The sequence below is a fragment of the Diachasmimorpha longicaudata genome, chromosome 17 (assembly GCF_034640455.1).
Source record: "Diachasmimorpha longicaudata isolate KC_UGA_2023 chromosome 17, iyDiaLong2, whole genome shotgun sequence".
NCBI classification, from domain to species: Eukaryota; Metazoa; Arthropoda; class Insecta; order Hymenoptera; family Braconidae; genus Diachasmimorpha; species Diachasmimorpha longicaudata.
The window spans coordinates 2,954,200-2,975,631 of NC_087241.1; the positions used below are offsets into that span (position 1 = coordinate 2,954,200).

General features: G+C 35.5%; 4 protein-coding genes and 1 long non-coding RNA gene across 10 annotated transcripts in view; 3 read left to right on the forward strand and 2 right to left on the reverse strand.

The window, feature by feature from the left end:
• Positions 1-147: 147 nt before the first annotated feature.
• LOC135170528 (cytochrome b-c1 complex subunit 6, mitochondrial-like) lies at positions 148-1,305 on the forward strand. Its single transcript, XM_064136445.1, has 2 exons — positions 148-379; positions 967-1,305. Exons 1-2 carry the CDS (start codon positions 290-292, stop codon positions 1,138-1,140), a joined length of 264 nt encoding a protein of 87 aa, XP_063992515.1. The 5' UTR covers positions 148-289; the 3' UTR covers positions 1,141-1,305.
• Positions 1,277-13,385, reverse strand: LOC135170519 (rabankyrin-5). Of its 6 annotated transcripts, XM_064136421.1 has the most exons (10): positions 13,085-13,385; positions 11,879-12,068; positions 10,196-10,305; positions 9,780-10,039; positions 9,161-9,310; positions 4,840-5,240; positions 2,854-4,492; positions 2,447-2,687; positions 2,043-2,298; positions 1,277-1,886 (listed from the first exon to the last, which is right to left on the reverse strand). In XM_064136421.1, the coding sequence occupies exons 1-10, from the start codon at positions 13,086-13,088 to the stop codon at positions 1,757-1,759; spliced, it is 3,381 nt and encodes a 1,126-aa protein (XP_063992491.1). In that variant the 5' UTR covers positions 13,089-13,385; the 3' UTR covers positions 1,277-1,756. The 6 variants fall into 6 exon arrangements, with proteins under 6 accessions (XP_063992491.1, XP_063992493.1, XP_063992497.1 ...); XM_064136423.1 differs by lacking the exons at positions 11,879-12,068; positions 13,085-13,385 and adding an exon at positions 11,158-11,708; XM_064136427.1 differs by lacking the exons at positions 10,196-10,305; positions 11,879-12,068; positions 13,085-13,385 and adding an exon at positions 9,420-9,522 and having other exon boundaries at positions 9,780-9,920.
• On the forward strand, positions 6,495-8,690 carry LOC135170529 (uncharacterized). Its single transcript, XM_064136446.1, has 3 exons — positions 6,495-6,839; positions 6,933-7,124; positions 7,892-8,690. The coding sequence occupies exons 1-3, from the start codon at positions 6,785-6,787 to the stop codon at positions 8,176-8,178; spliced, it is 534 nt and encodes a 177-aa protein (XP_063992516.1). The 5' UTR covers positions 6,495-6,784; the 3' UTR covers positions 8,179-8,690.
• Positions 13,384-14,937, forward strand: LOC135170530 (uncharacterized). The gene is made up of 3 exons (XR_010300395.1): positions 13,384-13,520; positions 13,716-14,733; positions 14,812-14,937. It is a non-coding gene; the product is annotated as an uncharacterized LOC135170530 (long non-coding RNA).
• Positions 14,560-21,432, reverse strand: part of LOC135170518 (dynein axonemal heavy chain 2) — a 43,485-nt gene continuing 36,612 nt past the window's right edge. Inside the window, exons 38-39 of the mRNA XM_064136420.1 lie at positions 14,793-14,943; positions 14,560-14,720 (exon numbers count right to left, since the gene is read on the reverse strand). Coding sequence (XP_063992490.1) covers positions 14,566-14,720; positions 14,793-14,943 — 306 coding nt within the window. The 3' untranslated portion in view covers positions 14,560-14,565. The remainder of the gene's footprint in view (positions 14,721-14,792; positions 14,944-21,432) is intronic.

Here is a 21,432-nt window from a genome sequence, read left to right on the forward strand (position 1 = left end):
CGCCAACTCTGGTAATAACCCCGATGGTGAGAGGCCACTACCTACAGGTGGGCATGAGGCTTCTGTCTGAAGCATCATGCATCATCTGTGTTACAGATTGTTCACTATTGAACTACCAACTAAGTTCGCCATCTTCTTTTCTCAGTCGTAGACCTTCAGCTGGGTTCAGCCATATTGTTATCACCGCTTGCTCGTTATTTGAGAGCACAAGAAGGTGCCGATCGCTGGTGTACGAAATTAATCGTTTTATATTCAACGAGTCACTTGACAATTGTTTTTAAATACCGAAATGTCACTCATCCAGAGCTTCATTTCACGTTTTGTGCCTATTGTCAAGGCAGATGATGAGGAGTTGGTTGATCCTCAAAAGGTTCTTCGTGTGAGTACCTCAACCTCTGACAGTAATTATATAATTGTATAACCTGGAAGCCATTCTATATTTCCGCAATTATCAGGGGTATATATCATCCAACATTTGGGAATTGTTTTAAAAATTGTTGAATTATTGAAAGAGTCGATCAAACGCTATTTTCTAGGAAAATTGTTGTCATTTTTTGATGCACCAGGTTCATTCCTTTCGGATCTTTATGAACCTGTCAGAAAGCCTAGTTCATGTACACATGAGACAATTAAATAATAAATAATTAAATGAGGATTTTTTAAATATTTATTCCCTTTTGATCGTTTCTGTGAAACATTTTACGACGAGTACACGTTTTTTTGTTTTTTTTTTTAATGAAATCACTTGATAATTGCGAAAAAATCTCTGAACTTATCGAAGACGATTAAAAATCAAGAGAAATCTTATCAACAGTATCAAGGTTTTCAGCTTCAGACACATTTAAAAAAAACATAAATTCGTACTTTTGAAACCATAATAAGATGGAAATGACAAAAAAATTAATCTGGTAATGAGAATACAATTTTAAACAAATAAAACACAATAATTTGATTCTCAATTTTCAGGAGGAATGCGCACAGAAACCAAACTGCGTAAGTCTTCAGGAGAGACTGACCACATGTAATGATCGTGTCAATTCAAGAACAAATACTGCAGAAACCTGCCTCGAGGAGATAATAGATTACGTCAGCTGCGTAGATCATTGTGCTTCAAAGACCCTCTTCAGCAAGCTCAAGTAAATGTGCAGATTCACCAGAATGGGAAAATATATCTGTCCCGACGATCATTGAATGAAATCTATCATAGTTATACTTGTCATGTACATAAAATTGAAGTTAGTAATAGAGGAAAAAGGAAATTAACTGTGATTGGAAATTATTCATTAAAGGCACCATTTTTTTTAATCCTCTTCTTTTATACATATATTTTTTGTTCCAATAGAGAGTACAGTTAGAGTCACTGCACAGAGAAAAAAATTATTTAAACAACTATGTATTTTATATTGAAGATGTTGACGAGTCTTTCAGTCCAAACTCACGTTTTTAAAAATTCTTCTGATAAATGATCCATCAGATTGACGGAAAAAAGGGAAAGTTTTTGCGTTTTCTCAATTTTTAAGGGCTCACGAAGTGTCGTGGTCTTGCGATAGTTTTTATACGTTTTACAGTTTGGGATTTTTTCCAAGTTTAGAAAAAAACGCAGGAAAATGTTCGGATAATGATCACTTCTCTTCGGAATTTACAAAATCCAAAAGCTTCGTTTCAATGAATAATATTTGAAATTAGAATAATGTTCTTTCTCAGCGTACACAGTGACGATACAGAATTTTGGCGGAGCACATTTTGATTTTTGCGTTCATTCGGGCCCAACTTGCAGGACTTCGAAGCAGACAGAACACACTCGTACTGGTTTGTTAAGTGCGAACTTAAGAATTGGCACATGTTGAGCTGAACATTTACTGCACAGTATTCGTCCGCAATGACGACTGAAAAAATAAATCGTGAATTCAATTTTCGTGAATTGACGAAGATGAATGGAAATAACAATCAATTCTCTATTATTTGACTTTTTTAACTGATTTAACATTTTTTTTTGTTGAAAAAAGAACGTCTCTTCATATCAAATGATTTCGCAAATTTACCAGTGATGTTTCCTGATGGTAAGTGAAAATTTCGTTCCACATTCAAGACAAATATCTTTGTCAGCCCAGGGTGCCTCTTGAGTCAACGAGTCCAGCAATCTAAAGAGCAATTGCTTCGTTGCAACTTGATAATTGAATATCGTGACAGCATCCTTGTTCATGGAGCCAAGGCAAGCCCCGGCCTTCACCAACGTCCGGCACAAGTTTCCGTTGCCATTCATATAAGCTATCAACAAAGGCGTATTGCCATCTGCATCTGCATTTCAAATTTTTTCAATTAGATAACAATTTTTTTATAAATTTTCCCTATTGAAGACAAGATTTTTTTCTCTAATTTCCTTCAAGTTTCTAATTCAGCTAAATTTCATATCAGTTCTATATCAATTTTATATCATGCTGATTACCTGCATTGTTAATTGGATATTGCGCCATGCACTCGAGGAAAAATTCACAAATAGTCGCTGCATTATCACGTCCACATCTTGCCAACTCGTGAAGTGGATTTCTTCCTTTAAGATTAACAGTCTCAGCATCCAGGGTACATTCCATCAACAATGTTCTGACAACTGAGACATGACCTTCTCGTACCGCTACATGAAGTGCATTATCCCCGTCGGCATTAACAGCATCAAAATTAATAGAGTTCTGCAATGATTGTAAAAAATTATTACCTTTAATAAATTGATCGAGGAATTCATCTTCCTGGGTTTAATCCCCACATTCACCATCTAATCCCAAAATTAAAATTAAAAATAAGAACATGTCTCCAAGGTTCCCCAATTTCTCTTCTCAGTGCTCATGAACCCATTACCTGTAACAAAGCAGAAACAACAGTAGCATGTCCAGCCTTAGCAGCAGCATGTAGAGCAGTATTCCTATGTGCATCAGTATCGTTGATCCTGCCCCCTGCCAATATCAAGCTCCTCACCAGCATTTCATTCCCTAAACTAACGGCAAGATGCAACGGTGGTGTTTGAATAACATCCTGAACCCTCGAATTAACATCAACCTGAATAGACAACAAGAAGAGAATGCTTTCCATATCGTCCTTCTGAATGGCCATATGAAGAAAATTCCTCCCCTTATTATCAAACTGTTCAGCAGCAGTGGGTAGTCTCTCCAGAATAGCCTGAGCAGCTTTATTGTTCCTGACAGTCAGAGCAGTAGCAAAAGGACTCAGGCCTTTTTTATCCCTCGACGAGAGATCAATTTTGGGATGACAAAGCAACAGAGCTATGATCTGCGTATGCTGATTCTGAATGGCCACATGAATGGGTGTCTTTCCCTCAGCATCACGTGCATTAACATTGGCCCCATGTTCCACAAGTGTCTGAACAACTTGTTCAAGGCCCCACTGACAGCACAAATGAAGAGGTGTGCACTTATCCTTGGCTTCATCCCCACCACCACCATCAGGTCCTGGTCTCCTTGGAGCATCCAAATCACATCCACTGCGAATCAAGAACTGGGCGATTTCCTCTTTATTATCATCAATAGCACGATGAAGAAGTGTCTGATAACAGCCATCAGGTCCAGGTCCCCAGCAATCAGTATCAGCTCCATGGGTGACTAGGATGGAGGCAGTGTCATCTTGGTCGGAATCCAGGGCATCCCAGAGTGGACAACCAACAGATGTATCAACTCCACGTCTGCAAAGTGCCTCCACAACTTCACCAAGTCGACAGTGAACACTCAACTGCAGGGGATTCTCATTATCTGGTGTTTTGGCATTCATGTCAGCTCCATTCTCCAACAAAAATATTGCTGTTGCTGAGTCTTCTTTGAGGATAGCTTGATGGAGAAGTGTCAAGCCTCTGTCGTTGACCTCATTGATGTTAGCACCAGCATTTATCAGTCCAGCAACGATTTCACGACCTTTTTTCAGTGGAGCTTTTATCGCTAGACTCAGTGGTGTCTCTCCCTCGTTGTTTTTGCAATCCAATTGGTCTTTTGGACTGTTTGAAGACTCGAGGAGGACCTGGATGACGTTGAAGTGGAGATTTGATACGGCTAAGTGCAGGGGGACTTCGTTGGTGTCCTTGGTGACGGCGGTGAGGCTGTCTGAGTCGCCCAGGTCCAGCAGGAGCTTTGCAAGACCTGGGAGACCTGCTCGGCAGGCTTCGTGAAGGACAGTTGATCCGTTGATGTTCAGTTGCTTCGGTACGGTAGCTTTTGAGTACCGAATGAGGAAGATCGCTGCATCCTCTTTGCCTTCTCTGGCTAGCACGTGGAGAAGAGTGTCTTGGTGTTTGCTGCACAGGGGATTTGCGGTAGCACCGTGGGAGAGGAGCTTCTCGGCGAATAGTTTGAGACAGGGGTCGGCTCGGAGGGCAAATGATAGGGGAGAATGGTTTTCTAGTGTTGTTAGGTCTAAGTTCAAAGTCTTTGATTCCAGGAGGAGGTCGAACAGGGCCTCGCGCCTCTCGGCGATGCTCCAGTGGAGAGCGGTCCTGGAAGAAGAGCAATTCTGCATAAAAATCCAGTGCAATTAGGGGAAAAATGGAATTCCTCGAGAGGGAAAATGTCTGCTGAGGTAAAATTTTTCGCGATTTTTGTTAAAATTTCTCGGGATTTTTAGAAAATTTTCAAAGAAGTTCAGAGAAAAATTCGTTTGTTGGGTTCGTTCAAGTAACAGAATTTTTTTACAACACAAGACATCACTTTTTTTCGTAATACTCGCCTTAAAAATTTATAAATAAAACATGCAAGAATTTTTCAAAAGCAAAAATTTCTCTTCCAGCCTCCGCATTTTCCAACCGAAAATCTCCAGAAAGGCATTCCGCCCCAGTGAACTCACCATCCCCTTTTATCCTGCACATTTTCATTGATCCCTGCTTGCAAGAGCTTCGCAGCCACCCCCACCATATCCGGAGTATTGTATTTAGCCACCAAATGTAGAACAGTGCAGCCCTCAAACTCACTCAACCCTTTATCATCAGAATTTTTATCGAAGATCAATTGATCCGATAGACGTTCCGATGCGCCGCTGTTTTCCAATTGTTCAATAATAAATTCAGCGGCGTATGAATCGCCCTTGAGGATGGCAGACTGCAGGAGTGTGAGACCACTTGAATCTTTTGCACTCAGATCAGCCTGATGTTCAACGAGTGTACGTGCCAGCGAGGGTTGACGGGACTTGAGGGCAACCTCCAGGGCCCGTCGGCCTTTGTGATCCACCGCATTGACCACCTTTGGAAGCTGAGGAAATAAACATAAATAATTAATTGAATTTTGAGTGGATATATTGCAATTATTTACTAGGACAAACGAGAAGACAAAAAACCCCTGACTCATAAGTTTATTTTGTTTATAAATATGGAGGATTTATTTTGGGGGAGGGGTGGACCATCCCCAGGATTTACCTTCGGACTCTCTTAATATTTATCGAAATGTCTGTAATAGTTAATAACTTGAGATCCTTAGGGTGTATTTACCAATTTCATTTGATTTTAAACTTCTGTTTTTAAGCTTCGAAATGAAAAAAAAAACTCTAGACTTTCTGTGTGGCTCCTCAGTTATTAATAATTATAATTAATAGTTGATAATAGTAATAACGTCCATTCATCTGTTTCTCTTTCCCATCAAAGGAAAAAAACTATTAGAACTGTCAATCATCGTTGTACTACCACATAATATTCTAATATGGATAATGTTAAACTAGATACGACCATCACTGGGAGAATGAACCTGATAAGTACTTCCGCACACAACAATGTACACGGACCTATGCATGTATGTGTTAGAAATAATAGTGTCACACGATTAAATAAAGACTGGTCTTGACAATTTTTCTATTGTTAAAGCCACCACGACTGCATCATCACGGAATCAATTGCAAAAAAAAACACAGAAGATCCTCCATTGTCCTGCAAAAATTATTTATAAACAAAATTAACAGTTTTATCTCAGTAAATGCTCAATACATATTATGTTTATTTATTTAACGTAATTCGTTGGAGGATGTAACTGGCCAGTGCCCCAGGGCCTTCGGTAAATGATCAATATATTTAATAAAAATAAATGTATCAGTTTTGTCGGTACCATTCAAACCGTTTGAAATCGTGAACATCCAAGGGTTGGGGGCTGTCTATCGGGGGGTGGTGATGAAAAATATACTACCACCATCCCACTCTTGGCAAGGCAGTTCCCTGCAATTCCCCGTGGTGTGATACACGATTATTCCAAGACGTCAACGAAAAAAAAATTCAATTTTCCTCGCATATTCCATTTGTCGAAAATTTTTCATTGTTTGGCAATGATCCGGGGATACCCGCTGTGCCGTATCCAGTGAAAATTTTCACATTTCGCTGTGACGTCACGAATATATAATCCATCCCACTCCATGTACAAAGTCTATATATAACGGAGAAATAGCTCGTGAATGGTAGGGATATGACGTGGCATATGAAGTGGGCAAAGGACCTCGCCACAAGCCCGAGTCAACAAGAGTCAGCTCACAACTCTGTTGGGAATTGTTCTTGTTGGAATGCGTCACAAGGCCTGCATTCATATTATTCTGGTTTATTATTGTGCTGCATCGAAAAGTTGGATGCATTGAACAGTTGAAAAATGGCGAAAATCAATGGCTCAATCAATCGATAATATATTACAGGTCAGATGATCTAATCAAGTAAATTATCGACATGGAGACACTGATGATAATTCAAAGTTTCGTGATATTAATGAAAGTTGTGGGCCATTGATAGGACAGGTGTTTCATCAGCGAATGATTTTTTAAAAACATGAAATTATTTTATGGAAAATTCCCCTTTTCGTGGGCTTTTTTCATTTTAATGTGTAAGAACTTGAATTTATCGATGAGATTTTAATCGTTTATTGGATAAGGTGGATGCATTTATAATTTTTTTTTTGGGTCTGTTTATTTGACAGGTACTGGAGAAATTGGGTCTGAGGGTATATCGTGCTTCAAGTGCACGGTGGCACCTGTTCCAGGGGCTAGTCAATTTAATAAGCCTAGTCAAATATGCAGTCAATTTGATGGGAGCTCGGTATATCAAACTTATTGTCCAAAGTCAACGCTGTGTATGAAACGAACTCTTTATCATAGGCTTGTGAACGGAAGTGAGTGTATTCATGGTCTGGTAATATTTTAATGATTTTATGGGCTGAGAAATTTCCTTATAATTGGAGTTCTAAGCGATGAGATTGTAAATCTGTATTTTTTTAATTCTTTTGGATATTCTTGGCAATGAAAGAAGACAAGTATAGTGGAAAAATTATAAAAATTTGTGAAGGGAAATGTCTGTTGACAAATTCAGTAGCGAAGTGGTGAAACGAGCTAATTACTTTTGGCGACTAATTCATTTTTGATGAATATTTCGAAATCTAGGAAAGATTTTTATTATGACATTTTTATAGAGGGAATTGAATACTACAACAAATATTGTTATAAAAATTGCGTTATCTCTTAGATTTGGACATATCACTCCAAACCTTGACTCAGACATGAGTCAACTTATCTCGTTTTACTATTTCATTACTGAATTGATAGAAGGTTTTACGATACAATATTTCATACCGAAAAATTTCAATATTTTTATGTTGAATATTTTTCTTAAAAATCTCTCGTCCTAACGTTCACTTTTTGGTTGGTATTTCCTAACGTGAACTCTTTAAAAATAGAAAATCAATTCATTATCGATTTTGTCATAGAATATTTCCTCTAAAACATTTATTTGAAAAAAAAATTGAAGTATTTCAAGAGAATTAGTAAAAAATTAATACTTAATTATAGAAATCGAGTATTTTTCTCCCGAAATGCTCTACAATTTTCCGTAAAATTTCTCCTAATTGTCAAATTAATCATGCGATTTGGTCTATTCCAACAGCTATAGTAAAAACAAGTGTGGAAAGAGACTGTGCGCCTCAACTTGACGTTTTTCAGTCTTACGATCACAGTCAACGTGCCTGGCACAGTGAGGAAAAAATCGTGCAATCAGCATACGAGGAAGGATGTGTGATAGGACCAGATAAAGGTTCACCCGGAGGTCCACCTGAATACTGTTACTGTCAATATCCGTTATGTAATGGTGCATCAACTCTCAATGGACAAAATAATATAATTAATTTTTCATTTTTAATGATCATCTGCTCGATGGCATTCAAAGTATCGTGACTGCTTGGAATGATTCAACGTTTAACACTGTTATGAGTCATTCCTCAAGAAAAACAAAATTATACTGCATCGTATGTCAAGATTGCGAGCGAGATTTGATTGAGATTCATCTCTCATCTCTCGTTTATCACGTAATTAGACGAAGAAATTTTTTAGAAAAAGCTTCATTAGTGGAAGAAGTGGAAATTTCATGAAGTGAATTGCGATTTTTTAAAGATGAATGTTGAAATTTATAAATAAAAACAATCAAGAAATCATGAATTTTCACAGACTTCGCATGTTAATTGAATTTAGTTAGTTTAATTTACTCGGTGTGTATTGATTTTTATGAGGTAATTCAAGGACAATTGACTGTTTCCATGGTTTTCACCATAAAATACTCAACTCGAAACGATTCAAGTCAGTGAAATTACAGTGAAATTGTACTGAGTGAACAAAAAGAACAATTGTATTTTTTGGAATAAATAAGAAGTTATTGTTGTTGATAAATTAAACATTTGTTTCCTCATTGATTTTCTGCCTTTAAGATTTCATTTAACGATTTTTCTCTTCATTTTTTAATTTTATAATACAATTATCAATTTAAAAATTATAAACATTCTACCCAGACCCGGCTAAGACCCAAATGTGTGTTCACTTCGTAGTTCTTCAGATCTAAATTTTTTATTTCCAATAAATCTTTATTTCCAATGGAAAAAATGACACCAGAAAAATTCGGAAATTTTCAGTAAAAACTTTGATAATCAGTCTTGCCCTTCATTGTTTAATCTGTTACTTTATTTATTCTGTTTATTGAATTTATTCAATAAACCAAAATCATTCTATCGGCTTCTCCCGTAGAATATGTACCACAATTTAAATTTATAACAGCGATCCAACAAAATTCGAATGAAATTCAACAAAATTTTTCAGGAAACCAGTTAGGCTACTGGTGTGAACATTCTTTCCGTTCTTTCCTCGTAATACCAAATCAATGACTCACCTCCGCATTGTGTTCCACGAGATATAAAAATACCACGTCTTCCCTTTCCAACCTAACAGCAGAGTGCAGTGGATAATCGCTTTTGGTCTTCAAAAGTTGATAGAGTAGAGCACCGGGCATTTCCTTGAAGTCATTACCAGTCAGGTCGTCCTGAAAAATCATTCCAAATATTTCAAAAATAAGTATAAATAAAATTAAATTTAATTGCCAATAATTCTCCCTTATTTTTTAATTATTTTATTTTACCAAATGTACCCACACATGCAGCATGGGCCTGTCCACACTATCAATTATATTCAGATTTTTTTTGAGTTTTCCTGACTCCAATTCCGGAAGTATTTTTAACTTTGTTCGTTTCCTCTCTAAATAATTAATCATATTAATTAATCATGCTCGTAATAATTGTATGTCATGTGTAACTGTATTATGTAATTGATTTTTCCATTCGATTAGTTCTCAAATTAAATTAGAAATTTTATTTTTTAAAGGATGTATTAATTAAAAAGAAAAATACCACAAGATCTTCAGTAATTCTTTAAGAAGCGCAGGCGATAAATTGCTTGTGAATCGAGCCATTGAAATAAGAGCAAAACGATTATTTTATTGATGCTGAATTTACCCAGTGCGTGGATATAAGGGAGCTGCAGTACTCCCGCAATTTTTCAGCTCCCAACCCCTCGGCCGCTGTATAAAGTGCCACACAATCTCTGAGACTGACAGTGCCAATGAGATAAGTTTCGCATTGCTCGACGAGCTCTTTCAATTGAAAGCTTGATGCTGCCTTCATAAACTCAAGAGTCAAATTTTCTTTCTCGACGATACTTGTGTAAATCCACTTCAGCAATATCAAGCCAACATCGCCATCGAAATGACTCCAGTCTGAAAAAAGAAATCAGATAAAAAATTACCTTAATGCAACTATTATTGACCATTCGTTCTCTATTATTAGAACACTAACTAATTTCTCAGCGAATGCAACGTCTCGTTAAACAATAAAGACTCGTAGCAATAAAAATATATTAACCAAGTGAATACCTAATTCTGATGTACTTGCTAATGCTGATTCATTCCAATAATCACTTCTTGCACTCAATATAAATTTATGAGCTGGAACATTGCCATTGGTCAATTTGATAGTCAAATCACTGGAACATAGAAAATATTGACTGTTAAGTTTGCGTACAATTTCATATGTAAATGAGGGTAGAGGGTGTATGTAAATTTTATAGGCGAAGTGATTTTCAATTGGAGAATACACAGGGTGTCCTAAAATTCAGGAGAAATTTTTTAGAGCAATAAATATTGTAACGTATTTGTCCCTCTCCCTCTCAAATCAGCTTCACGTACGATCGCTTTTTTTATCGTGAGTTTTCATCTTATCTCCTAGTTCGTGAACATGTCACTTCGTTTTACATATTTTTTTCGCTATAAATAATATTACGATGCTATTTTTCATTATTGAATGAGATATTAAAATTATTAAATATCCTACTGCAGATTTTTCCACTAACGAATTATTTTAACATCTAGAGTTGTATTCCAGAGTTCACCTACACTCTTGTTTATATTGTGTCAGTAATATTATGAAAATAAACAATTTTAGAATGCTAGTACCATAAATTGACAAATGGAAAAATCAAATGAATGTAATTCCTGAGTGTCCACTTTGTTCGAGAATTGATAGAATTTTCAATTGAATCACAATAGAATTGTCTAGTGCAAGCGCCAATTTCTTCTATGAAATTTTGTCGTACGTGTCCTACCATCTACCATCACTGCCCCAGTTATTGCCACTCCATCCCTGCCCCCTTTCCAGGGGTATAATAAATAAATAAATTTTTTCTGAGTAACGAATCATCAGATCGGATCGATCATTAGATCGGCTGAAAAATTCGTAATTGGTCAGAGAAAAAATATTTTTATCCAAAGATCTATATTCATTCAACTACAATCCTGTCAATTTTGCGTTAGAGACGCTGCCAGTGTAAGCTACTCACCCACGCAAGCGCCAGAAATTGGCACTTGGAGAAGTCCAATAAATGTAATTCCTGGCTTTCCAATTGATTCAAGAAATTATCGAATTGTCAATCGAATTATAATAGAATTGTCTACTAGACGCGGTGCTTTCTTCTACGAAATATTGTCATACGTGCCGACCGTGTACCAGTAAAGTGACAGTTATTGTCACTTAGACACTACAACACCTTGAAAGGTGTAATAAACACATTTTCTCGATAAGAAATCACTTCAACAACTGGAATCGTTCACTAAATTGTGGCTCAATAAATTGACATCTTTGGAAATTAATGAAAATCACAGATGACAGTTTTTGTCACTTGAAACAAATTGATAAAATATTTCAGGCCTTTTTTCGTATGAATTCAGTAGCGAAGTAGCAAAACGGATAAGTTGACTTGTCTTTGACTCGAGATTTTGACCGATCTCTCCGAATCTAAGAGAGATAGCGGTATTTTTGTCATGACATTTGATGTAGCTCTCAATTTGCTCCACAAAAAAGATTCCAATGAAAATTTTATTATCTCCCCTAGATTTTGAGATATTCATCGAAAATCGTCAATAGCCAGAAGTGAGTCATCTCGTTTTACCACTTCGCTGTTAAATTATTGGAAAAAATTGAAGTGTAGATTTCCCCCCACTCTACCGTATGAATTCTTCACCTTGACTTTTAATGAACCTATGAATTTTGAATTATGTCACCTGTAACGTTTCTGCCGATACAGCGCTGCAACAGTCGTCAATAATCGCTCGATGAATCCCGATTCATTCCCTGCTGCAGTGACTATTTCATATTTTTGTCGGAGTTCTGTATTTGTAGAGTATAAATTGACGTATTGGGATCGAAGTAGTGACAAATGCTGTTGCCATTTCTGTGACTCGCTCTGGTCATCTAAAAATCGTTCAGTGGATTATTATATCATATTTTTTAGGTAAAGTAATGGGTTTGTTACGATGATACTTGAGATGTGAGTGAAGATTAAAAAAAAAATTAAGTGTAAAATGAGCAATTAGAGACGAGAGTTGGTTCGGTTGGTGATGAGGACCCGTGGGAACAATACAATTGGAAGAATTTAGGAGCCTAATAGTGACACGAGATGAGCCACTATCGACTATTGATCAGTTTTTTATGAATATCTCGAAATCTACGGGAGATGGAAAAAGTTTTATTATATCATTTTTGTGGAGAAATTTAAGTACTGCAACAAATGTCATTACAAAAATTTGGCTATCTCTCTCAAATTTGGAGATATTACTAAAAAACTGGACTCAGAGACGAGTGAACTTATCTCATTCCACCTCTTCGATACTCAATTAATTATTCGATAAAATATTGTTCCAAAATAAAAACGATATATTCTGTTCAAACGATATATTCGCTATATTCAAGCGGTATATTCATCTAAATATCACCCATCAGTTCTTAGAATTCTGCCAAAAATCTTGAAAAATGAGAAGATATCGGTAATAACCCATTAAATGATTGAATGAAGAGGTCTGAATTGCTCCAAAAAATCCTCAATTATCTCCATTTTTTTATCACACAATTAAATCCCCAGTGAAATGGTCAATCGATTTATCTCCAATTACCTTTTTTACGTCATCTTCTTTTATTTGTGGAGAATATCTCAAAACTGATAGCGAAATTTTGGTCAAGTCATTCCCTGTTCTTCTCATGTTTTTTGTGTTCTACAAGAAATATTTTCAACAAAATTTGCGTAAAATCTTGTCCACTAGATAATGACAAAAACCGGACATTGACATGTCCATTGACCACTCCAGTACGAAATAAATCTTCAGAAAGAAACGGTATCACCGTAGCCTCAAATGGAAATGCTCATAATGTTATGATGCCCATAATAGTGCTCCTCCCAATTAATTTAATTGATTAAAAAAATCTGGACTTACCCATTTCACCCACAATCCAGACTCAAAGATTGACTAATCAGGAGGGCTGCTTGTGATTGAAATATCTCATGACAGAGGAGCGTATCGTACTTTGACAGATCCCAGGCACCCGGAAAGCAGCCACTTGTTAAATATCTGCAGTTGATGATTAAAAACCGAACAAATTCCTTGTTCCTTTACCGGAGAAAGTGTGTCGATTCGATGTTCAACTGCCTGAAAGCCAATCTATGACGTACTGGCAACATGAAATAATTCACATGTCCTCAATACGATTCTTTCATGAATAAAACGCAAAAATAATAAGGAACCCGGATTACTAGAATGGACATGTTGAAAACAGAAAAGAGTTCCCTTTGAGCAGAACACCATTGTCACGCCATCTGTTGGAGATTTTTTCTCGATCGCTAAGGTTGAAATTTCTCAGTGCAAGTTGCAGGTATTTCTGCAGACGATCGTGTATTGACTGGATATTATGATCGTCCGATGATAAAAATAGCAATAAAAAACGTCGATAATGTTTTCAATTTAAAATATCAATTATTAATTGCAAATGTCTGAGACTGAGGAGAATGTTTATATTTGATGGAACATTGTTATTGATTTTTTATGATTTTACGAATTTTTTTTCCAGATTTTAATCTTTAAAAGTAAAGCTGCGGTTGTACTACTTAAAGGTAGTGTGAATAACCGTCGGGTCAGACGTTGAGCGAGAAAAAATAAATTTAAATAACTAAAAAAAAAGGTTAATCAATAAAAAAAGCTCCTATTAATTGAATCATTGATAAGAGTAACCCATTAATAAATTATTAATTAATTAAAATGATTAATTAATTTAAATTAAGGGAGAATTCAGTAGCGAAGTAGTAAAAAGAGATGAGTCAACTTATCTCTGAGTCGATTTTTTAGCAATATCTGCGAATCTATCAGAGGTAGCAAAATTTTTGTCATAACCTTTATCGTAGTACTCAATACGCCCTACAAAAAAGGTTCTGATACAAATTTCCGTATCTCCCCTAAATTTCAAGGTATTCATTAAAAACTCGTCAGCAGTCAGAAGTGATTTATCTCGTTTTACCACTTTGTTGCGGAATTAACAGATTAATTTCAATTAATTAATTTAATTATCATTTTGACTGACAATCATTCAGCAGTGACATAATAAACAATGATAAGTGCATTATGAAAAATATTCAACACCTCCAATGGCACATCGTCTTGGACTCCATGGAATTGGCCAACTCCTGAATTTCTATTTTTTAATTTAATAATCACAAGATTTTACTTCACTTGTTAATATTTTTAATGATCAGTTTTCTATCCTAATCTCCTCCCGATCATCAAAAAAACAAGTTTCTCCCAAAATTCTAAACTCCAGACTGTCGATTCCGAACAAACAGCACCAGAATGTCTGCCCCCACTATCTCTCGTTTAAAATTCACTGTCGACGTCCATTTACTTTAGATTTGACTTTAAATAACTAATCAAGTAGCAAGGCTCAATAAAAGGGCTGTTCCACGTTTGACCCAGAAATCGGAACTCTCATATCCACTATCGAGATCTACAGTAACAACGAATGCCGACCGATTGTTGGTTCCACCTCTCACTGGATAATAATAACAAGGACAGTTATACAGACCTGTTAACAATAAGTACAATTATTTCATTCGTTTGTACCCCTGAGATTGTAATTGACAACAGTCCAATTAACCTTTTGATTTCTTCTTTAGTTGTTCAGTTGGGCAAAAATGAATAACTGGCATTTCGTAGATTAATTGCATGGGTGTTGGCTCTGCTAGTGTACCACGTTTTCTGTCCCATCCTGCACCCTCGAGAAAGATCGATCGAATAAAGACACCATCCTGAAATCAATACCATTAATCACTCAGCTGACATCTCGCAAATCATATTCACGAAGAAATATTCAGAAGTCATAATTTTTCAATAAAATCCATTGATCAGTTGAATTAATTGATTAAGGCCGTTTTCCTGATCGATTTGGTAGTCATTTCCTGAATAAAAAGTTGACAAAAATATTCGCAGATTGAACTCACTTCACATTATTCAATATTTCAGTTTTTATATATAATTTTCTTTTATCGACATAACTGTAATTTTATCTGTGTATTTTTCTCTTAGACGAACTAAAAATAAATGATAATAATTGAAAGAAACAATGAATAAATATAAATGATAATAAATTCTCTTTGCACAATTAAAATTACTCTATTAACAAAATCTGAATTTTTATGTTGGGAAAATTTATAACAAATTGTAACTGAAATACTTTGAAATAAAATCTCGCAATTTTTTTCAAACGAGCGATTCTCATCCTTTTGGGAAATCGCATTCAACGTTCTTTGAAAAAATTTTCTCTGCGCATTTATATGCCCGAACAACAATTGGAATTGCAATAAAGTTTTCTAACGAATACGGTAGGTTCTTCCATAAATTTTTTTCGTCCACGATGACATGAGAAAAGTTACGAGGGCATTCACGTACCACCACTGGAGCATTTCATCCGATTTTTGTCGATTTTTATTGGATTTTCGCGTCTGGTTTTTGGCTAATCAGCGAGGTATTTGAGTAATCGTGGTTCATTTGTCACAGACTTTCATAAAAGAATTAGCCAATTAAAAATTTTTATAGAGTTTCATAGAATAAGTTTCCTCGAATGCTGCGTTTGGCGCGAATCCAGATGAATAAAAAAAAAACCGAGACAATTACCGAATACGGACAGACTCTGACAATTAATCTGATTAATCCTTCGCGTTAAATTACAAATGATCGAACTGATGCATTTGGTAAATTATAGTACCATTGTTTTTGTTGCACATCAGATTGTAAAATGGCAATTTACAGAATTATTGTGAGTGTCAATTTTCGGTTTACGGATACTGTACGATATATTATTGATATAATTCGTGGTAAATCATGTTTATGACGCGTGTGATGGCAACTCTACCTTCGACATTGGTTGTTAACTTTGCACTCGTTAAAAAACGCCATTTGCCAGACCGTTGAATAAAATACAATTGCAAAATTGCAAAATTCGAAATTAAATGCGTGGAAAATTCCTCAAATTTCAAAAATTCCATCTCGACTTTAAAACGGACGATCTCAACCAAAAAACGATCATTTTGCAGCTCAATTTTTGATAAACATCTCAAGATGTACAACAGACAGCAAAATTTGCATTAAAACCTTTTTTATGGAGCGAATTGAGAGCGAATTGATGTCAACTTTTCTCGTTTTACCCCCTCACTACTAATTTACAAAAAATATTTCAAAAACAGATAATTTTCGATGCGGAACTGTAACTATTTTCTTTTGGTCAGAATTTCGCAGTTTACAGAGAAGAAACAATCACAATATCTTGTGGGAAACCTTTAGTTGAAAATAAAATTTACTGCACTTAAAAAATACAGAATGCGGGTGCATACTGTGGAGTGTGATGAAATAAAATGCGAGGCGGAACGAGACCATGAAAAAAAAAACCCGATCCCCCACTCAAATTGAGATTTTACATTATCTGAAATAGTGCAGAAAGAAAGGTTCACCAACCAGTGTCAGAGGAGACTCAAACGAGGGAGGATCAATATTATGAGTCGTATCTTATCCCCCCTGAGGAATTGAAGATTTGACTCTTTTCATGAAAACGTACGCCGAGGGATGCCTCGTGCAGGCTTCATTTCAGAAATTACTGTAGTCAAGGCGAAACATAAAATGAAAAAAGGGAAAAAACTCCATTGATGATCTCACCATGTACAATAAAAATGTTGGTCGGTTATCCAATGATCTAATTCAGTCGTGAACTGGTAAAACGAGATAACTCACTTCTGAGTATTGACCAATATCTCGGAATCTAGGGGAGATAACGGAATTATCATTAGAACCTTTTTTAGGGAGCGAATCGAGAGCTACAAGAAAGGTCATTATAAAAATTTCGCTAACTCTCGTAGATTCGGAGATATCGCCCAAAAACTGAATTTAAAACGAAGTAAACTTGTCACGTCGATAGTCAGCGTCAGAAGGAGCGTGTGATCGTCATTCTGAATGTTCGATCGAACATGATTCACATGATCATCGATTATGTTTATAAATCGATAAAAGAACCATTGATTCTCGAGGCTCGATATTTCTCCTGTGGATGATATGTTCTCATACGAGAATATCATTTAATTCAGCAATTCATCTTCTGAAACATTTTAAAAAATACCATTAAAACCAGAATACAATGTGAAACAAAAATTTGAATTCAACTTTCAGGGACAATCTAGGATATCCAAGGAGATAATGCAGATATTTAAAACTTTAACTCCCATATACGCGCAGGCTAAGCCCTACACTCGTTGCATATTGCCCGCTCTATTTCTGTAAAATTAATTCTAGTTGATACAGCTGAGTTTTCATCAAAATATTGCAGAAAATTCACCACAGGAGTTGGAAAAAAAATTTAATTTTCCAAAGTGTAGACGATTTCGACAAAACATGCTCAACACTAGACTAATTAATTAGTCTGACTATTATTATTAATATAATCGTGGCTCACCACCAAGGAGGAGGAAAATAAATTTAACATTTTTATTAGATTGTACCTATCGATTCCTCCATAACAGAGAAGCTTATCAGAATGTGGGAATCCACATAACACTTACGTTCGTCTGTTATTGAGCCATCGAGATATTTGGTAAAAGCAGCTAGGGGAACTCACGGAAAATTCGGTACTTTTTCCAGACTGATAGAGGAAACTTGGAAATCAACATTTCTGATAAGTTATAAAAATTACTTGCAAAAGGTTGAGCGATTAAATTAAGGTTTTTTTTCACTTTTGAGTATTGCCCAGTTTTTGATGAATAACTCGAAATTCAGGGGAGATTCCGAACTTTTCATTAGAACCTTTTTTACGGAGCCGAGTACGTACTACAATAAATGTTATAAAAAAAAATCGATATCTCTTTTAGATTCGGAGATATTGATTAAAAACTGGAATCAAAGATTAGTCAACTTATTTCGATTCACCACCTCGCTACTGAATTAATTATATTAATATAATTAATGTATTGACTAAATTATATGAAATATTAGTACATTGAAACAGTTTGAAGGGGGACAATATACTGACAAATAAACGAATGATTAATAATCAATGGACATATTATTAAATATCAATTGCCACAAAAAAGTGAAATTTCTAATTTATCTCTCGGGATTTTTGTTATATGTCAATTTTTGAGAGAACTCAACTCCTAGATTTTGTTTTGAAATTTGTAAATAACTGATTTATAGTTTAATAGCAATAACATACTGTGAATTCGCTGGTAAATAATGCAGATATTAAAACTTTTAACGCCCATATAACCATATGCTAAAACACTTGCACTCGTTGCATATTGTCTGCTCCATTTCTGAGTAATCAACTCCGGTTAGTGCACTCAAATTTTCATCAAGTGGAGTAGATAACTCACCCTAACAGTTCAACCCCATCATATTGTTCACCATATGAGCAAAACCCCGCCGCTCGCCGTTTTTGTTAATCACCACCAATGGAATAACAGAAAATATTTCAGATGATGAAATTCTTTCAATTCAAGTCTACTGCCTGTTGTAGTAATTTTATAATAACAAATCGTGTTAATACAGGAAAAAGGGGTAAAGTGCGGGTCAGAAAATTAATCGAGTGCTAGTACTGAAAATTTCATTCCCAATAACAAATTTTTCATCGCATTCCTCCGATAATTTTCCATAAATCCCCTTCATAATGTTCCCCACTAGACAGATTATAATGTTTTTCAGTAATTGAACTGGAATTTTGATTAAAAAAATTTTGCTCTGCAAAATAGTAGTTATACCCTTTTGGTCAATTCAAAGCACAGTAAAAACTACAGAAAATTTTGAGTCTTCGATCACATTTGGAATTGTAATTTTTTCTACAATTCCATTATTATAAAAATTATTATTATAAAGAATTTGAAAATTTGAACATTTTCGTTGTCGTTAAACCTTAAAATCTGAATCTTTTATCATTAGACATAAAAAAAATTGCGAATTGATTACGTCACACAGTTAATACATCAATGGTCTGTGACGTGAAGAGTCAAAAATTTCGGGTTTAAAATTAATTATGTTGTCTAGAATCAATTTTCTGGTTTTCACACGAACAGTGTTGATGAATATATTCATTCTGACATAGTAGTGTCAATTTTCACTCCACTCACTGTATTTCACTCTGGAATGAATTAACTCCCGTACATTCACACCAAAAAACCGTTGCAGACTTATTTTCACTGCGTTTAATGTGGACTCAGGGGCGACATTTACCTTAAATTTGTGTACGCCCACACAGTCTGAATCTGCATGTAAAGAAACAACTAGGCTAGGTTCTGTAATAAATAAATAAGTAAATAAATAACGTACGATTAATTAAAGCGACAGAAATGAGAAGGTTAAAACAGAAAAACTAAAAAAAGCGGAGACGCTTCACAAGTTTACTGGATTTATACTGAACTTTTTGTTAGTTCTGGGTCAATTCTAGGGAAATCTTTAATAGAAAAAAACTATGGAGTTTTTTTATTAATTTGTTTGATAGGAAGAAATAGAAAATTGAATGAAAAAATTTTGAGAGCGTTGCGAACGAGGAAATTCTACAGAAAAGTTTATCGAAAAAAATCGAGTTTTATTGACTTCCACAACTGAATAATGTTCAGTCAGTTTATTGTCAATAACCGAAAAACAAATTCACCGAATTTTCAACAGAAATGTGATACAATTTGTCAACAAATCGTTCACGATTTTCTGTGATTCTAGTGAAATATTTATTATTCATTTTAATGAATAGTAAATATTTTATATTAATTTCTTTCCTATAATCGATTAAAAAATCAGTATTATCAGCAGTAATTTACGATAATTTGTTAAAAAATCGTTTAGAATTTTCCGTTACTGTTTTCCCTATCTTAAGAATAAAAATGTTATTCCATCTTCAAAAATCCTCAATTTTTAAACTAATAAATTTTCATATTCTGAAGTAATTCCCCAACGAATCGGTGACACCCGGAGATGAATTCAACATTTTCCCGACATTGTCCTTATCGATCCTGCGATACCAGCCAAGCGTATCACCACATGAGATTCTCTGTAGCATTTACATTTGTTTGTCATTGAAATAATTTAAAAAAAAAAAGCTCACCATCAATCAACCCCATAATTTACCCCACAAAATATTCTTCTGATCTTTATTCTTAAAAACCCCCATTGCCCATATATATCACCATTTAGGTAGATGGGAGGAATGAACTCGGTTACCCAGTACAACTTGACTACTGAATTAATTCACCGGAAAGAAGAGATGACAACGAATGAGGGTGTTGCCCGCCCTATGTACACGCGCGAGACGACGAATGATAACGTCAGGTGGCAGTTCGATTTAACTGATTTCGCGCACAAGGTTTATTCGACAAAGATTATTTATCGAGTACAATCGAATTTTTCAGTGCCAAGGGGGTGGGAGGGGGAGCATGAGGGATAGGAATAGGGGTTCGATACTTGATATTGATCCTTTTTGGGTTAACTCTCTCCGTTGACCCGGCTTTTGTGAACCTCTCTGCAGAGAGGGTTGCAACCCTCCCTGTGCTGTCTCAAATGATGTAAAATCTGAATTTGAGTGCGGGTCGGATTTTCCCTCTCGGTCTCATTCTACTCTGCTTTTAACTCCGCCCCACTCACAGTATGCAAATAAATGTTATGTTTTGGAGACGGGGGAGGGGAGTGTGATCAATATTATGTAAAGATTTTCGAAAAATTTACAACGTTGATTGTTAAATTCTCTACAAGTTGATTATACGAATACAATGGATTCAGGGCGTTGCCCTGCCCTCAATTAAACTGGAATTACGGGGTGGAATAGTAGGAGAGTTAAATGTTCGATAAAAATTGCTCTGCGGCTCTGAAAAAATTGTTGTTGCAGGGAAAAAGGGAATTTAGGGGATGTTAATTGATAATTCAGCAGGGAAATGGTAAAATGAGATGTCAGTTTTGACTGGTCACCAGTTTTTGGGGAATATCTCCGAATCTAAGGGAGATGGAGAATTTTTTGTTATGACATTTGTTTTAGCACTCGATTCGCTTGACAAAAAATGTTATGAGAAAAATTCCGCTATCTTTTCTAGATTTCGAGATATTCGTCAAAATTGATCAATAGGCAGAAGGGATTTATCTTAGTTCACCACTTCGCTTCTGAAATGACTCATTAAATTCTCACTAAGGAAAAATGAATATATGGTGATCAAATTTTACTCTGGCTGAGGGAAATTTTGTTCTCATTCAAGGAAAATTACTGCTCCGCTGAAGTA

What these genes read in the sequence shown, in the direction of transcription:
- LOC135170519 (XM_064136421.1), bottom strand. An exon ending in CCCTTATATCCACGCACTGG is followed by an intron (nt 9,311 to 9,779) that starts GTAAATTCAGCA and finishes ATGATTTTTCAG; the next exon opens with GACGACCTGACTGGTAATGA. An exon ending in TTGTTTCTGCTTTGTTACAG is followed by an intron (nt 2,688 to 2,853) that starts GTAATGGGTTCA and finishes CAATCATTGCAG; the next exon opens with AACTCTATTAATTTTGATGC.
- LOC135170528 (XM_064136445.1), top strand. Translation starts at nt 290, where the DNA reads ATGTCACTCATCCAGAGCTTCATTTCACGTTTTGTGCCTATTGTCAAG. An exon ending in ATCCTCAAAAGGTTCTTCGT is followed by an intron (nt 380 to 966) that starts GTGAGTACCTCA and finishes CTCAATTTTCAG; the next exon opens with GAGGAATGCGCACAGAAACC.
- LOC135170529 (XM_064136446.1), top strand. Translation starts at nt 6,785, where the DNA reads ATGAAATTATTTTATGGAAAATTCCCCTTTTCGTGGGCTTTTTTCATT. An exon ending in GGCTTTTTTCATTTTAATGT is followed by an intron (nt 6,840 to 6,932) that starts GTAAGAACTTGA and finishes TTTATTTGACAG; the next exon opens with GTACTGGAGAAATTGGGTCT. An exon ending in TCATAGGCTTGTGAACGGAA is followed by an intron (nt 7,125 to 7,891) that starts GTGAGTGTATTC and finishes CTATTCCAACAG; the next exon opens with CTATAGTAAAAACAAGTGTG.